Source organism: Elephas maximus, chromosome 9 (assembly GCF_024166365.1).
Source record: "Elephas maximus indicus isolate mEleMax1 chromosome 9, mEleMax1 primary haplotype, whole genome shotgun sequence".
Taxonomy (NCBI): Eukaryota; Metazoa; Chordata; class Mammalia; order Proboscidea; family Elephantidae; genus Elephas; species Elephas maximus.
In genome coordinates this window covers 77,851,171-77,869,227 of record NC_064827.1, presented here as the reverse complement: position 1 = coordinate 77,869,227, position 18,057 = coordinate 77,851,171, and the positions used below count along the sequence as shown (strand labels likewise).

The following is an 18,057-nucleotide window of genomic DNA, read 5'->3' as shown; positions in this document are numbered from 1 at the left end:
AGTGGTTGGATGGATCTTGAAGAGAACAGACATCTCCTTACAAGGCAACTGTCCCAGGTGAGATTATAATAGGTCTTCAAGCATGGAAGGGCTTTCCACCTGAGATGTGGAAGGACAAGCTGCTTCCAATGGCAAGGAAGGCTCAGAGAGACTCAGGGATTCAAGATTCTCAGCTTTATCTGAATCCATCCAGATGCCCTGCTCAGGGTCTCAGGGTCCCATTCCTTCCCAATCAATGCCCTCACCTTCTCATGAGAAACATGGAAAGTCTATGAATTCGACTAACATTATAATTCTGGTTTGCTTTTCACTGACATTGATCCCACATCTCAAGAAAGATTATTTTAGACCCACTATAGAAGCTCTCTGATTCTCTTACTATGACTTGAACCTTAAGTTTATTATTTTCTTTCTGTAAATTCTCCAGTGCAATCAGGAGGAGCCACCCATTCTGAGCCCTTCTAGTGATTATTTCTGTATCAATGCTCAAGGTAGTAGTCACATGGCTTCCTAAGGCATTGCTTCGATAGGCATTTCATCACAATCGACAACAGATGATAACTTAATTAACCATGATGCTACTGCAAGGACGCATTTCCCACTGGCAAGAGACCACTGTATTCAAGGCTAAGAACACAATCAAATTGATCCCAGAACTCCATCTTTGAGGAATCAGAGTCCAATTAAGAAAACAGAAATCATACTATTTATTTCAACTGAAGGAATTTAATACAAGGAATAAGTTAATGAGATATTGGAGGTCTGGAAAAAAAAACAGAACCAATAGACTAAGACAGGCAATAACTGTGGGAAAGCAGCTACCATCCCTTGTGTTTGGGGTGGGGAGGTAAGGGAAGAGTTTGGGGTTATCAGATCCTAGAAGTTTGGAGGAGGAGCCCCTTTGGAGGGAGCATGATCTTCGGACTTCAGAGCATGGTTTCGCACTTCTAGCCCCCAGAAGTGTGACAGAATAAATATACATTGTTTTAAGCTACCTAATTTGTGGTAAATGGTTATGGCAGCCCTCAGAAACTAATATAATGCTGTAAAAAGATAATAATTTAACTCCCAGCTTAAGAATGGGAGCAACGGGTTACACTTCTATCACAGGGTTGCATATTAACAGGTTTTTTTCTTTTAAAATCTTTTAAAATCAACTTTATTAGGATACGGAGCCCGGTGGCGCAGTGGTTAAGAGCTGGGCTGGTAACCAAAAGGTCAGCCATTGGAATCCACCAGCTGCTCCTTGGAAACCCTATGGACAATTCTATTCTGTCCTATAGGGTTGCTATGAGTCAGAATTGACTCAATGGCAACAGTTTGGGATTTTGGTTTTGTTTTGGTTTTTTTGGGTGGAGGGGTTATTTGGATATAATTTACATAAAATAAAATGTATCCATTTTCAATGGACAGTTTAATGAGTTTTGGCAAAGGTATACACCACACCATTTTTTTTAATCTAAGTCCCCCACTAGGCTGTGAGCTTTTCAGGGGCAGGAAGCATACAGGTTTCATCTCTGGTACCAAGTACCTAGCCCAGTACCAAGCACTGTAATATCAGGTCCGCGGGCTAGAATGAGGCACCTCCTAGAAGCAAAACTATAAGGGAAATAAGATTGTCTCTGAACCTTCCATTTAAAAAGCAAGTGAAGTAAATCAGGACTGAGATATGCAACCTTAAAGAAGATAGGTTGACTCTCAGGCCAAGAAAGCTTAACTGTCATCTGAAAAAGTTACCCAGCTTAAGGAAGGAATGGATCTATTAGAAAGTCGGCTTCTTGGCCAAAGAAGCATAGTACAAGGAGCGAGGTCATCAAGTGAGCATTGGAAATGCAGAGCCAAACCCCAGGAACCTGCCCTCCACGCATCTCACCTCAGATCATGCTCCTCCTAGCTCCCTGTGCTCCAGCAACTTTGGCCTTTTTTCAATTCTTTGTACATGCTGGGATTTCTCCAGTCTCAAGGTCTTTGCAAATGCTGTTCCCTCTGCCTGGAATGCTCTTCCTCCCTCTCACCCCCTTTATCTAGCTAACTCTTACTGTCAGGTCTCTCTCAAGTGACACTTCCTCCGGGAAGCCTTCTCTGACTCCTACATGAGGTCAGATCTCCCTGCTATAAGCTCTCATAGTTTGCTTTACCTTTTCTTCATTGCATTTCATGATTATAGATTAGTATAACTACGTGATTAATGTGACTGAAGTCTTTCTCCACTGCTGAACTCACTGCTAACTCCCTGTAGATTATTGAATCGGAACCTGTTTTGCTGTGTACTTTCCCCAAAAATACAATATTTTTTAAAAATCAGAAAAGAACTAAGGATGGTGTTTGTACTCTTAACACCTTTGGAACTTTTCCACACTTGTTCATGAGGCATTGGAATACATATAAAGTCTTCAACTTTGTCCTTTCTTAAATATGTAAACCAAATACCAAACCAAACCCATTGCCATTGAGTCAATTCCTATAGGACAGAGTAGGGCTTCCAAGGCTGTAATCTTTACGGAAGCAGACTACCACATCTTTCTCCCGTGGAGCCACTGCTAGGTTCAAATTGCCAAACTTTCGGTTAGTAGCCAAATGCTTAACAACTGCGCCACTCCGTAGATGTGTCATTGAATTGAGCTCTACTGCCTTCCCATGCCACAGGATAAATTCCAAATTTCGTGTGTGGTGGAGTGGTAAGAATAAAGGAATGAGCAGCTGAAGATTTAGTCTGTTATAATAGTATTTGCTTACACGTGAGGAAAGAAATACAAATGGATTTTCAGAGGGGGAGGAAATGATTATCTTAATGGAGAAATGAGAGCACACAACAGAAAAACCCAAAGAAGAAAGCAAATCACAGTGCTGTAGAAATTTTTAAAAGTCAGCTAGTTGGAATACCCATCTGAAGCAGCAATCCCTTCTGTAATATCCAAGGGAACAGGTACAGCTTTGGGGCACACTCTACCTTTAGAGACAGCCTATTTCATTAGATAGCTATAATATATAATTTTTTTCATACATTGAGGCAAAGCTTTTCTTATAATTGGCACCTAATTCTGTGATTCTAGAATGATTTTCGTCCTAATTTTTGGACTCTGGAGATAATCAGCAAATGACTTGTTTATTAATTGATTTATCCCCTCAGACATAGAGTAAATATTTAATGAGCACCTATAATGTGTTAGGTGTTATGCCAGGTGATGAATATATCAAGCTATTTTCCATATGAAAATCCTTCCAGTATTTGAAGTCCTCAAAATTATTCGTTTTAGCATTCATTTCTCCTATGACATGATTCCATGTCTCTCATTGTTCTGGTCTCTCTTTTCTGGTTGCATCCAGTTTGTCAGATGGGAAGGAGAAGATGAGCACTGGACACATCTAATAAGAGAAGAAAACTGCCTATGTCATTTAGCTATGGTATCCCTTCTTACTGCAGGGGGCACATAGTGTAGATCAAGTATGAGGAACTCAAACCCTGGTGTTATAACTTTGTGATCATTATTCCACTGTTAAATTTTTACAAGTTGCATAGTATCGATGAATTTTAGTAGCTGATAAATTTTTAAAAAGTATATCGTCTGGTACCAAGTAAATGTTTAATGAATGGCAGCCATTATGCATTCATGGCGATAGTAGTAGTAGTAGCTTCCCATGTAGGGATGCCTAAAATGAACGTGCTAATTTTGACCTTCCAGTTACATCATTAAAACATAATACGTTGGCATGCTAACTCTATCCATCAGTCTTTACACTTCGTGACTTTAAGTCAGTGGTTGGTTCAGACCCTCTTTCCCTGTGTTCCAGAGTCAGGTTTCTAAGTCTATAAGGCCGAGAGCTGGCACCGGCCCCTGGTAATCTGCCCTTGGGAGCCAATTTGCTGAACTTGCCCTGGTATAAACCTTGCTTTCTGTAATAATATTCTCTATGGAAAAGTCCTTTCAACTTTAACATTTCTTAAATGTGTAGGCACTCCGTAAGTGTTCATTGAATTGAGTTCTACTGCCTCTCCTTGGCCACAAAATGAATTCCAAATTCCATGGTTTGAAATAAAATGTACCTTGACATCTGGCTACAGTCCACTCTACCCACCCTCATTTTCTAATTTATAAAACATTTACTGTGTACCATGTATTATCTCATTAAATAAATATAGCTATCTATTTTTTTATAGGTATTTAAGCCATTATGTATACATTATCATATAATGTAATGTTATATATACATGTGTATATTTTAACCTAAATAGTCTCACGCTACACGTGTTCATTTGTTAAGTTGCTTTTTTACCCTCAACAATATGTCATGGATACTTCTTGACGCCATAGAGGTTTATTTACACATTTATATCAACATTTTATATACCAGATTTTTTGATGGATATTATGGTAGCTTCCAATTTCTCAATATTATAATCAATGCTGGGGTGAACAAACTTGTACACCTTGGCCACTTGTTAGATTATCTTCCTAGGTTAAACTCTCAGTAATAGTACCGCTGTTTCAAAAGGAATGCACATTTAAAATTTTGAAACATGGTACCAAACTTACTTTACAGAGATGTTACACTAGCTTCTACTTCCAACATCAAGGTATGAATTTGCCATTTTCTCCTGCCCTCATCAATGCTGGGTATTGCAAACTGAGTAAGTGAAAAAAATGGTCTCTCGTTACTGCTTTAATTGTTTTTAACTGCTTTCTAGTGAGGTAAAATATCTTTATTATGTATTTATTAGCTTTTTGCATTTCTTCTGTGGATTATTTTCTTGTCCTTTCCCCTTTTTAAATTGGAGTATTCATCTCTCTCTTAATTTTTAAAGTTCTTGCTCTATATGTTACAAAGGCATTTATTTTTAAAATTGTGTTTGCATTTTAAATTTTTATGTTTTAGGCTGTATAATCATAAATCTATATTTTTCCTTTAAGATTTCTTATTTTTGGTCTTATCCTTAAAATGATCTTCCCATTGCAAAAGCAAGTCTTCACCTCCTTTTTTTCTAGTTCTTTCATGGTTTCATTATTCTACATTTGACTTTTTAATTCCCCTGAATTTTGTTTCATGGCCCTTCCCCCTCTTCACCTAGCTGGGTCTCCTCCCTCAGAGTGGGTCTCTCCTGGTCTTTTCTCCCTCCAGCAGGGTGTAGGTTCTCAAGGGACCTCAAAACTAGTCCCAGATAATTTTAGCCCTAAGGTTGAGCCCTCCATTTACGGGACGTGTCCACTGCCTCCAGCCAGTGGATGCAGTTGTGGTCCAACCCAGGACCAGTAGCATTTTGATGCTTTTCCATAGTGCATCAGGACCAGCAAAGGCTCATGAATCATGTATGTCTTTTTTGGGACAGCAGGAGGGAGTGGTGTCCCAGAATCATGGTCAGACCACCTGAGATCTGTCCCTCTGGATCTGAGAGAGCAGGCATCTTAGGGCCCAGGGCAAATCCCAGGAACGGAATACCCCGTCCCTGGATCATCTGCCCTTGGAGAGTTCTGAGAGTTACCAGGCCCTGTCGCTGGCTCTCTGGGGGAATCAGTGAAGATGTAAGCCTTATTATCCAGCCATACAGAGGCCCCAGGAAGAGGACTACCCAGCTTTTTCTATGTGGGCTTAGGCCATTATATCCAGATAGTACCTGACACTTTACAAAAGGTGATTACATAGGAAACATTTCCACTAGTTAAATTGTAGGCAGAGAGGTGCAGGGCTTACCGTCAGGGTGGAAGTCTCCAGTACTCACAGGGCCTGCAGCTCACCATCCCCTGACCATGGAGTTGGAAATGAGGCCTTTCAACAGAGCCTGGTAGCAGGAGGCCCCTGGTGGGGAAAGGGAGGACAAGCAGTGGAGGGAAAGAAGGGAACTAGTAGCTTAGTTATTAAACATCTAATAGCATTCCCATTTCACCACCAGCCTGGCCAGGGTGCAGCAGGCAAGGAGTGAAAGAAGCCTGGGTATTGGGAAAACAGTTGTGTTGAAAGGGCAAAGAGGAAGTGGTATGAAACCAGCAACTGGCTCAAGTGCTTTCCCTCTGCAAAGATGATACGCAAGCAAGACAGGAACCTTTTCTCAGCTGAGTTAGCGTCAGTGTCTGTAGCTTAAGCCCAGCTCCCTGAGAAAGCCAGAACATCCTTGGAGAGCAGGAGGAATTGGTAATCAAAGGGAGAGGAAGCTCTCTAAGGGAATAAATATGAGGCCTCAGAAGAAATTCACATGCAAGAGTCCATGCTCAGAGCCCAGACCTCCAAAAGTAAGGTGAATGGATGGCTTTCGATTCTCATGTAAACATTTGGAGAAGCAAGGGAAAAGAGTCAAGGGGCTGAGGAGGAAAAAGAAAAAAAAACAAAACAGCTCCAAGAACCCAGATGTGTGTTGAACAGATAATAGCCTGGCAGAGAGACAGTTTAGTTAAAGTAAGTCACACAAAAAAATAATTTGTTTGCCAAAGACAGGTTCATCCAAGTTATAGACTCCACTAACCTCAGTTCCAATGAAATTCTGATCATTCTCAGAAACGTGTCCCATTGCAGGATTTGTTAAAGCCCTGAAATGGGGTGGCGGGACGGGGGTGAGGGGGAGAGCAACTAGAAAGGGGAGATATGTCCCTATTGTCCCTATGGCCTAGACCAAATAACCCAGAGACACATTTAGACTAGAGCAGCCCAAAAAGAGGGCTAGACAGAGCCAGGAATTTTGTGGAATATTTAAAGCATTCAGTGACCATAGGTAGAGTAGAACAAAGAGCCAAGGGTGCAAGCTCCAGGGAGGCAGATTTTGGGCTAAGGATAAGGAAGGACTTTTCTGTCATTGAATGTTGTCAAAGATGCAGAGTCACCTTGGGAAGCAGTCGGTTTCCATAAGCAAAGCAGAAACCAGAAATTAATTATGGGGCTACTGTAGGAGGCCCAGTATTATCCGGGAGGGGAGTAGATAGGCTGTGGGGTCCCTTCCCACTATTATGAAAGTGCAAGGGTCTTCCCCTGCCATTCTGAGCACTCTGAGGAGACAGAATTCAAACTTACTTATCATCTTATTTGTACATTTAAAAGAACGAACATACACACACACGCACCACACCTGAAGGTGGTGAAAATAAACCTACAGAAAACATTCTAGCTAGGAGGCTCAGGGACGTGGACCATGCACTTCCACCAGGGAGCCCAGGAAAGGTTAACAGGAGCAAATCTTGTGTTGGGATGCAAAGAAGAGTGCCTAAGGTCCAAAGCTGTGCCCAAAAGGGATGAAGAAATGTTTTGAGTGCCTGAGACCTCACTCTCTCCACAGCAAAGCCTGAGGTGGGCTTGTCTGCACCACAAGGGCAAGGCCTAAGAAGCTAGTAGTAGCAAGCAGCACAAAAAACAGCAAAACACCCGGTTAGCCCCACCCCTCCCAAAAAAGAGATGTTGATCTCCAGAGGCCCTGCTGGACCCCATCCTTGATAAAATGCAAGCTCACTTAGGGCAGAGGCAGAACAAAAGGAGCCCCACTAAGCAAACTCTTTCAAAGACAACAAAGGGTGGGGAGCTATTTACTGTCTTAGAGCTGAGAGGAAAGGGAGGCAGCTCTGTTCTTGCAGAAGCAGGCAGGTTGCCCTGTGGGTGTTTGCATTATAAAACACAGTATGTACATATACACATAACTTAAGAGTACAGGCTTGACCAATGAGATATAGACAGCAAGCTTTATTGTATACCTCTGGCCAATCACTGTAATCACCCAGTGAAGGATCCCTGGCACTATCCCAAGTGCGATGTGTTCTGCAACATTTGTTCCCTTTACAGTGGCCTTTCTGCCATTTATTTTGTGTTCTGAAAAGTTTTCAGCCTTACTTGCTGACAAAAGGTGTGTAAGCTAGGCCTGCTGCAGAGGGTTGGGCACCCTGAGACATTTAAATGTTTCATTCAGGTTTCAGGACTTTCAAGGAAATGGTTCAGGAAGTAAGAGATGAAGCTCAGCAAGAAATGAGGGATTGGTGATAGTCCTTTGACACTATAAAAGACATCATAAACATTTCTGAAACCAGGTAGGCTTAGTCAACGATTGTATGAATTATAACTGGAAGAAATTAAAGGTAAGATAGGTCCTGACCTCAGGATAAATTAAAAGAAGAGTGAGCTACTGCTTACCTTGTGCCAGCAGTGCATCTCAATCTGGTCTACACAACATCTACTCGACTCTGCATCTGCTTCAGTTGGTGCTCTCATTGTCAGGACTGCACCCCACGGGGATATTCCTCTAACTCTCCGGCTAAAGAGGCTCATCTTTTTTTTTTTTAATTTTTTTATTATGCTTTAAGTGAAAGTTTACAAATTAAGTCAGTGTCTCATACAAAAATTTATATACACCTTACTGTAAACTCCTAGTTGCTCTCCCCCTAATGACAGCACACTCCCTCCCTCCAGTCACTATTTTCGTGTTCATTTGGCTAGCTTCCGCCCCCCCCGCCCCCGCCCTCTCATCTCCCCTTCAGACAGGAGCTGCCCACATAGTCTCATGTGTCTACTTGAGCCAAGAAGCTCACTCTTCACCACTATCATTTTCTATCCCATAGTCCAGTCCAATACCTGTCTGAAGAGTTGGCTTCGGGAATGGTTCCTGTCTTGGGCTAACAGAAAGTCTGGGGACCATGACCTCCGGGGTCCTTCTAGTCTCAGTCTGACCATTAAGTCTGGTCTTTTTACGAGAATTTGGGGTCTGCATCCCACTGCTCTCCTGCTCCCTTAGGGGTTTTCTGTTGTGTTCCCTGTCAGGGCAGTCATCAGTTGTAGCCGGGCACCATCTAGTTCTTCTGGTCTCAGGCTGATCTAAGAGGCTCATCTTTTGATTCTTGATGGTGGGCTACTTTTCCAGCCTTAGGGAATAAACACATCTGTTCGAAGCTACTGCTTCACACCATACCTGAGCCACAGGATTCCAGCTTCCTCATTTTACAGACAAACTGGGCCTAAAGAGGGTGAGGTATATACTCAAGGTAGCCATCATGTAGTGTCAGGACTAGAAGCCAGATCTCCAGACTCACAATTCAGTGTACTTTTTCCACCACCCCCTTGTGTACCAGCACAGACCTCTCACCTTGTACACCTAGATTCCCAGTGCACAACTGATCCTAAAGCAGCCCTAGTGTGAAGGTAGAGATCTTGCTTTACAGTGGCTCTTACTTAAGTGCATGGAGCAAGTCTGCTCCTAGCACCATAGAAGCCAAGTTTGATCCCTGCTTGCTTCCCAGCCACTGCCCTGAGCAACCCTCCAGAATTCATGCACTTGCCCATTCATTCAACAAAAATTTACTGAGCACCGACTGTGGTGCCTGGTCCTTTGCTAAAGATACAGTAATGAGTAAAAATGGTTCAGATCCCTGTTCTCATGGAGCTTATAGAAACATTTCTTGAATAGCCACACTAATGAATATACAATTATAAATTGAAAGAAGTATCTTGAAGGGCAGGAATACAGGTCAATAAAAGTCTATGTTACAGGGGCCTGACCTAGAAGGGTTGTGTAGGGTAGGGCTCCTTGAGGAAGGAAGGCCTGAGCTGAAAGCTGAAGGATGAGGAGTTAACTGGCTAAGAGGGAGGAGGCAGTTTGGGACAGAAGCAGCAGCACGTGCAACTCCATGTCCTGTGGCAAGAGTGAGCAAAATACATTCAAGGGAATCCAGGGAGCACTTTTTGAGAAAAAGTGGAGAAAGGAGTCACCAGCAATTCATTTTATGGAAAACTGGGTACCAACTGGGGTTTGACAATCCGGTCTTAGCCACTCAAGAGAAAAGGTTAGAAATCATCTGCTTCTCTTTCTCTTGCCAGCACAACAGTAGCAAAACGGCTTCTTATGAAATCCTAACCTTTCAAAAACAGTGGTTACAGAAACTCTGACATCGCAGATGTTAGGGCCAGGAGGGGGCAAATAGAGGGAGACGACAGCACATTTGCTCTAGCAGCATTTTTATTTACAAACAGCAATTTCCATTGACTTTATTTATACCATAAAAAAGCCATTTACAAGCAAGAAACAAGGATTCATCAGAACAAAATTAAGCAGCACTGAAATATTCATGTCACAAATCTAAAACAAAATGAATACAGGAGTAAAATATCATTTGAATAAATAGTCTTAAAGTCATGCTATAAAATAACCCTTAATGGCAAGTTACTAGTTGATACAGCATCCGCTTAGCTAGCTTCATTTACTTCATATGGTGATGAAGTGTGGAGTTGTGAGGTTACCAGTTTATATTGCAAGATAATGACACTGTGTTAAGTCATTCAAATTGCTCAACCATTTATAACGGAAAAAAATGTTAGCCCTACTAATAAAAGTGGTGAGAGATGGTTTTCACATTAGGAAAATGGTCATTCTCAAACAAACCAGGTAAGTTTACCTCTTACTATAGTCAGAGCAGCAACCAATGACTTGAGCAACAAGTCCAAAGGTTGAATTCACAGCATACTTGTCACTGAGGGGCAGCAAGAGGTCTGTTTACTGAATCTGCTACAAGGAGCGCCAAGCGAGGCTTACTTCAGGACTTGATCAAGAACTACAATAGCCCTGTCTGTGCCAGACCCAGGGAGGGAACCAGGGAAAAGAGGGTCTCTTCTGGGCCAGAAAGTCAAGCACTGGGCAGAAACAGTGGAAACACTCTGGCACTTACTGAAAAAGATGTGTGTGACATGTGACAACCATTACAAATTTGGAACAATGTGAATGACTTTTCTGAACCTTTAGTTCAGTTGCACTGAGTATTACGAAATCTATGATTTAAGAACTAGATAGTTTCATATAAAGAATTTACACAATTCCCCAATACTTTCATATATAAAATTTAATAAATAACCCTGACCAGTCTAGAAGCACCATTCAAGGGGCGTGCGCCCTTGGAAATAGTTTAGCTGTTGCATATTTGAGTCCCTTTCAGTGGAGGCTTCACAGGAAACCGTTACAGATTTTAACAATAACGATGACAGCAACATAAAAATCACAGTAACTAATAGGAAAAGTTGTTAAAATAAAATACACTGATCTCTTTAACGTAAAGCTCGTTCACATAGACGATTTTCCTCCCAGCCCTTGTTTTGTATTCCTGCAAGTTCTTCCTAAAATATAGCCTGTAGAAACAAAACTAAAAACAAAACCACACACAAAAATATGCAGGCCTATGGTCTGGGCTAAGGGAAAAACAAAGACTTGGTTATGACTGCCATTATTAAAAAAGACACCTACTCATGCTCTGGAAGATTATTAAAAAAAAAAAAAAAAAAAACTATCAATTTAGTTCTACAGTATACTCTGCTTAACAGTGAACTGACAGTATCCTTTCTGCTGTTTAAAATAATAAAAAACCAAGGCAGAGCCGATTGGGAGGCTTTCCACTGACCAAAAAATTAACTTGTCATCAGATACTGTATTTACAAATATAATTTCTAAATGTATTTACAGCTGGAGTAGAAACTATAGGATAGAGAACTGATTAAAATGAAAGTAACTGTTTAAAACCACAAACATTAGTAAAGTATAAAATTCTTTGTTTTCACAGTTTGTAATAACAGGTTAAACAACTATAGAAAAGGACGCTGTCACTGTCTTCACATTGTCTACGTATTGAAAAAGGTAGCTCAAGAAGAGACTCAATTATGAACAAGCCTATATGAATTCAGGATATATTTTACTGTAAAAGATTTCTTCACATATCACTTTATCTTAATTGATTTCTGCATTTGTTATAAATGAAACATCTAACCTAAAACTGTACAGAAATAGGGACTTTGCTTTCCAAAAAGAATTGCTCTAAGGAGTTACAACAGCGTACTTCGTCTGTGGAGACGTGAACTTCGGGGAGAGAATGTTTCTGTTCTGTGGTCATGTTAATCCTCCTGGCACATCCTCATGTGACAAGGCACAATTAATTGCTGCTGCCAGAGTTAATCTTTCACAGCCATGCGCAGTAGGAAGCATGACAGTATGAGTGCTTAGAGAGGCTACACATCTCTGTGCTGGTCTACGGCTGCCTCCCTCAAAGCCCTGTGGAACTTTACAGTACTGTGTTATGGCTTGAGAATTCATTCTTAACACTGCTAGCAGTGGAAAGGGTAAAGTGTTAGCAACATGAATGGGAGCAAGTGAAACTTGCAAAATGCGGAATCATTATTATTAGAGAAAAACTCAGTCAATTTTCTGCCCCTTTAACAGTCCCATTACAATGTTTGAACCTGAACTGTACAATCAAAGCAATGTTTATTTTTGTCAGAGACAATTTTGGATAAGTCACTCTTTGGTAAACTCAAACCAGTTAAACAAATTTACAAATACAAAGAACTCCATGTAAATAAGGTTAAGACTGACACAATGACAAGAACCAGGACATTCAAGGTGCTTGCCCCAAGCGCCCTCCCCTCCTAACTTGTCTCACATATCGCAGAATGCTCTAGAGACCTCTCAGAATGCCCCAAGCCTGAGTGAAAAGGAGGTTCCTTCCCTGAGCCTGACCTCTCATGTCCTTGATTTGGGCATTTCTTGTCGCAAACTTAATTTGTATCAAAACACAATTTTTTTGTATTTAATTCTTAAAAAAAAATCAAAACCAAACTTATTCATGTAAGGAAAAAGAATTCACAAACATTTACCTGAAACCCCAGAACATATTTAAGTGGGTAAACACTTGGGGTCCAGCCTCCCCTTGAGGCACACGGCTTAAACAGGAGTTGAACAAGTGCTTCAGAGAGAGAATGAACCCATTACTTAGGCAGTTTGACGAGGAAAAAGGCATACTATATACCCGATTTAGCAAGAGCCACTCCTCTGGAGCAGCGGGAGTTAGAGTGTAATCTGTACGTAGTAACACTGATGTGTAGTGCAGCAGTTCACATGTGAGCAGATCTGTGTGCTAAAGAGATACTACTGCGCAGCTACCACCCCCAGGGGTCTATCACAAAGGGCTTGAATGGTTTTGTTTAAAAAAAAAAAAAAAATCCCCCCCCTCCCCCTAATTGCCATTATTTGTATTTTAAGAGCCAAAAAAGCATGGAAAACCAGCAAACGTCTATTTTTTGTATTCCTCTAACTTAACTCATAGCCTATGAGGTTGCGCTTTTCATTTTTGTTTTTCTTTCCAATGGTTTTGCTGTTCTGTGGAGAACCGCTGGTTTTGAGTTTTCAGAGCCAAGGTTCTCAAGCAGAGTCTGGAGTGCTGACATCCCAACAGCAGCCTGCAGCACAAACTCACAACCAAATTACTCACAAAATTACTCTTTGCCAGAGTATACAGTACCAAAGCAATCTTATAGAGCCTGTTTTGTATACTAGAAGCACACATGTGAGCAAAATCCAGAACTGAAGACATTTCCTAAAGTACTACTAAAACATTATTGAAATAGGACTCAGGTAAGTTTTTATACAGTAATGTGTTTGCCAGCACATGCTTTTGAGGTCTCTTTTCAAGCTATGAACTCAAAAGAGGAAAAAAATTGTAACTGTAATTCACTATTACCATTATACTTCACATTTTCTATACTATACTGACCTAAAAGATACTTAACATAAAGATAGCACCACGTGACCCAAAAAAAAAATGGTGACACACAGAGTATACTAGAGGGCTTTTTAACTGTTGGTTTCTTTAAGCAGGAAACACTGAGAGAGTGGGGGAGCCATTGAGGCTCTCATTAGCACACACAATACTAAGATAGGTATATTGCTTGCAATTCCCATAGAGTGTATCTTTACAAAAAGTACAAATTCCAAGTTCTGCAGTTTCCCTGGGAACTGCATGTAGAAAAAGTTGCTGTGCACCTGAACTGACTGTTTGAAAAGTGAAAGAAAAAGAACACAACACTGCTTGGAGAATTTTGTAGACAGAGCTACAAACTCCTTTCCTTTAGTTCGAGTACTAGCTCGTGGTAGAGTGATTCGATTTAGTTACCTGGTATGTATGTTTCTACAGTACGGAATGAAGGTAGATTTGTAGGCCAGTAAAAACATTGAAAACCACTGCTCCTTTGGGGTTGGCTAATATAACACTACAATATGTAAAAAGGTCAGCACCACAGGTCATCCAGCTCACCTACTGGACAACTAACAAAAATTCCAAACGGTTTCCAACTAGAGTAGGATACATTTTATGGCATTTGGTTTATGTACTTGTTATGAAGCAGAGCTATGAAGACTGTGATTTGCTTTGCTTGCTTTTGGACACAAAGATTAATATATATGAAAACCATTAACATTCTTTTGTAAGGGAAATAAAGGGGCAAAATCCTAACATATTAGGTAGGGATGAGACAGAGTCAAAAGCCCTGTTCACATTGTATTATATATTCCTCTTACATTCACCTCAACTAGAATAAAATCAAATTTGAGAATGTATATATACTATATATATAATAATCACTTTATTATATATATATATAAATTGTCTAACTATCCCCTAAAAGTAATTTTAAATTAGAAAAGATTACCCATTTGTATCGGCTGACGGCATCCTAGTCTCTCTTGGTGGAAATGCACCAGTGCCAGCACACGCAATGAGAGAGAGTACACCTCTTGGTAGAGAATGTAGCGTCAACCAGTTGGCATAGCTAAATCACTGGCAGATTTTGGATTAAAGAGTTCAGCCAGAGAGGAATACTGTCAGCCTGCGTTTTCCCTGGATATGTTGCCCTTCATGCTTTGAGCTCCTTGGGAGGAGGGAAGTGGGGAAAAGGATAAACACAATGAAGTGTTCCATCCAGAAACCTTAGACTGCCAAGAAAACAAGAGATTTCCAGATGGTTGGGAAAACCAAAGATTACAACAAAGCAAATCACAAATATGCATTGATTAATGTGCTTTGTTTGGGTGCACTTCTTTACCATCTTAATCAGGAGCATCGGATACTGTGTGAATTTCCATTCGGGAATCTAGGGCCATCTCCGAGGCTGATGCATCATTTTCTAGTTTCTGTTCCACGTACACATCTGTTCTCTCAGGGGACTCGATGCGACTCCTGACTTCGGCTACGCCTGGGTGGTTTTTTCGCAGGTGTTGGTTGAGGGTTCCTTGGAATGGAAAGCACTTCCCACAAATCTCACAGCGGAATGGTTTATCATCAGTATGGCCCCGGATGTGGTACTCCAGCTGGTCCTTCCGTGTGTACTTCTTCCCACAGAACTTGCACACAAAGGGGGTGATTCCCATGTGGAGTCGCATGTGCCTGTCAAGGCTTCCTTTCTGGTTGAAGGACTTTCCACAGTAAATACAGATCAACCTTTCATTGTATGGGTACCAGTGACCTCTTGCACTCCTCTCCCGGGGACTGCTCTCATACCCAGGGTTATTCACCATAGCCTCGCTGTCAGATCCCTGCACCAAACCCTGCAGATCACTGTGCATATGGACAGACAAAGCCCGCTTTTGGCGGGCACGCCCTCCTCGGAAACAGCTCAGCATGGACCTGGATGGACTGGAATTACTCAAACTTCCAAAAGCTTCTGATACGTTGGTTGGCTGTGAGGCTGCTTGGGAGTAGGAATATGCGTGCTGTAGCACAGAGCCATAGGAACCCACATTCACTGCCACAACTTGTTCCCCATCAACCATCTCAGTGTGGTACCCATCGTCACCCAGGGAGGAACTGTCTGAACAGCTGGGCCGGTCAGACTTTTCCATCTTCACTTTCACCTCAGTGATCTGGCTTTCCCTCACCAGCAGATCCCCTTGCTCATGGTCTCCCTCTATCTGAATCTCATACTCTGAGACGCTCCCACTGCTCCCTCGGTCCGAGTGCCCTTCCTCCTGTAAGCGGCCACGCAAAGCTTTGCTGGGGGTTGTCTCCATCCGAAGATCGCTGCTTGTGGTGGACTGCCGCACCTGAGAGCAATATGGAGGGGAGACCTCAACTGGGTTGGCAAAGAAGCTGCTGTCTTTAACTCCGTTCCGACTCTCTGGATTCTCTTCAGCACCAACAGTAACAGAGTCAACATCTCCAACAGTGATTTTTGAATGGATGCTCTCTAGGATCTGCGTGCACTTGTCAATGACACACTGCATCTGAAGAAAGCTAGCTGCAGTCAGAAAGCTGACAACATCCTTTAGCTGCAAGGACATTCTTCCAGTGTAACAAAATGAAAGCAACTGTTCAAACACATTGGGATTTTTAATCACTGATATTGACAAGCCACTCATGGTACTTAATGCTGAATGGTCCCGGAAATATGGGGAGCTGGCAGCAAGGACTGCTTTGTGGGCTCGGAATGGCTGACCCTGAATGTGGACAATGATGTCACATAGTTTTCCTTGCAGGCGGAGTTCATTCAGCTGGCTCAGAACGGTGCTGCTGTACTCGGGCACATCAAACTGAATAAAACTGCTGCTGTCCATTTCTACTGACATGAAGCGTAATCTGCAGAAGGAGAGAGGTTTCACAATTCACCATTAACACCTCACTAAATACAAGTGGCATAAATACAAACTTAAAAAAACACCACCACCACCACTGTAGCTATTATAACCCCATGTTCTGCCTGAGCATTCTCCTCTTGCTTATTATTATTAGTCTTCCATGTCTCAGTTAATTCACCTAACGCCAAATAATCCAATGATCGGTTAACCTAGCGCCATATTTAGCTAACATTCATCTTAATCAAAATGAAAACATTTTACACTCAATAGAGCTGTTTCAGCCCTGACTGAGAATTTGGTATACTTTTAAGGGAAAAAAAAATTTCCCCGTTTTACCTACTTTTGACGGTTTGAAGTACTTTTAAAAAAAAAATAAATAAGTAAACTCATCTAAAGAACGTGTTGCCTTAGTTTTGTATTTCTAATTGGCATTTTGTAAGGATATAGCACACTGGATAGAATAAATCATGTTAAACCCTTTTTAGTATTATTATCTTAATTTGCATTTTTCCCCTTCGGTTTTACACACCTTTATATCCTCTCTGGGTTGGTATTTCACAGAGCAATGCTCAGTCCCTTCCAGTGAAGAGTTGTCTTTAGGCAGTAAGATGCATAACGGGTGCCTCAAAAGTGCATCATCCCCCGCTGCTACTCACAGCTCTAGCATATCTAGGGCAGTTTCCCTTCCTCTTGCCCAGAATCGGCGGCACTGAATCACAAAAAACTACTCACCTATATACAGCCCAGGCTGCATTCTCTTACCAAAACACAACCAAATTAGTTATTAGAATTATTATTTTAAGTCTTAAAATTTAAATATCTCCTGAATAAAAATTGAATCAAAGAGAAAAACAAAACAAAATAAAACTATTCAGAAAATGAGAAAACTCACATCAAAATTGCAACAAGAAGGATTTAGGAGTGAAGTTCACTTATGTTTTCAACTTGCTTGAGGATGCAACAAAAAAAAGAGGTCGACATGTGATAAAACAAACATAGTAAAATGCTAATAACTGTATAGACTCTTGATGGTGGGAATATGGATTTTAGTATAAAACTCAATTTTTTTTCTGGATGTTTGAGAATTTTAATAATGAAATAGGGTTCTGAAAAAAGTAACAACAAAGAACTGCAGCACAGAAAGTCAGTACCTCAAAAATTTTTATCACTAAATAATAAAGAATAAAAATAAATGAAACCACCCAAGAAGTTAGAAAAGGAAGAACGAATTAACCAAAAGACAGCTAGAAAAAATGTAATATAGAAAAACAGCAATATAATCACAGAGAATTAAAAAAATTATAAGTCAAGATAACGTGAACCTAAATCTAAGACTCTTGGCAGAAAAGATCAATCGGTACGACTAGGTCATGTCAGATTTTTTTTTTTAATCACACCAGAATTTAGGTTAGAACATTTTAGTCAAAGAGGAATACTGTTCTATTATTTATCCAAGATTTATGATTTGAAATCTGGACAAAATGGACATATTTTTAGGATCACATAAATTGGCAGAGCTGAATAAAAAGAAACAGAAGTGCCAAGGCACAAATGACCTTCAGGCCCTTGTGCGTGTAAGACACCTAGAGCGTCTCACTGCAAACACTGTACCTGGTGCCTGAAGAGGACAAACGGCATAAAGAAGAAAACCGTCCACTTCACTTAAGGAAACAGATTTTAAAGCCCAAAAGAAAATACTAGCAAATATAACCTAT

General features: G+C 41.0%; 1 protein-coding gene across 3 annotated transcripts in view; it reads right to left on the bottom strand.

Moving 5' to 3' along the window:
- Window positions 1-9,886: 9,886 nt before the first annotated feature.
- Window positions 9,887-18,057, bottom strand: part of ZBTB34 (zinc finger and BTB domain containing 34) — a 31,534-nt gene continuing 23,363 nt past the window's right edge. For 2 of the 3 annotated variants that reach the window (XM_049896027.1, XM_049896028.1), the window contains one exon: window positions 9,887-16,343. In XM_049896027.1, the coding sequence (XP_049751984.1) occupies window positions 14,819-16,343 (1,525 nt within the window). In that variant the 3' untranslated portion in view covers window positions 9,887-14,818. The remainder of the gene's footprint in view (window positions 16,344-18,057) is intronic. The other variant, XM_049896029.1, reaches the window with a different exon arrangement.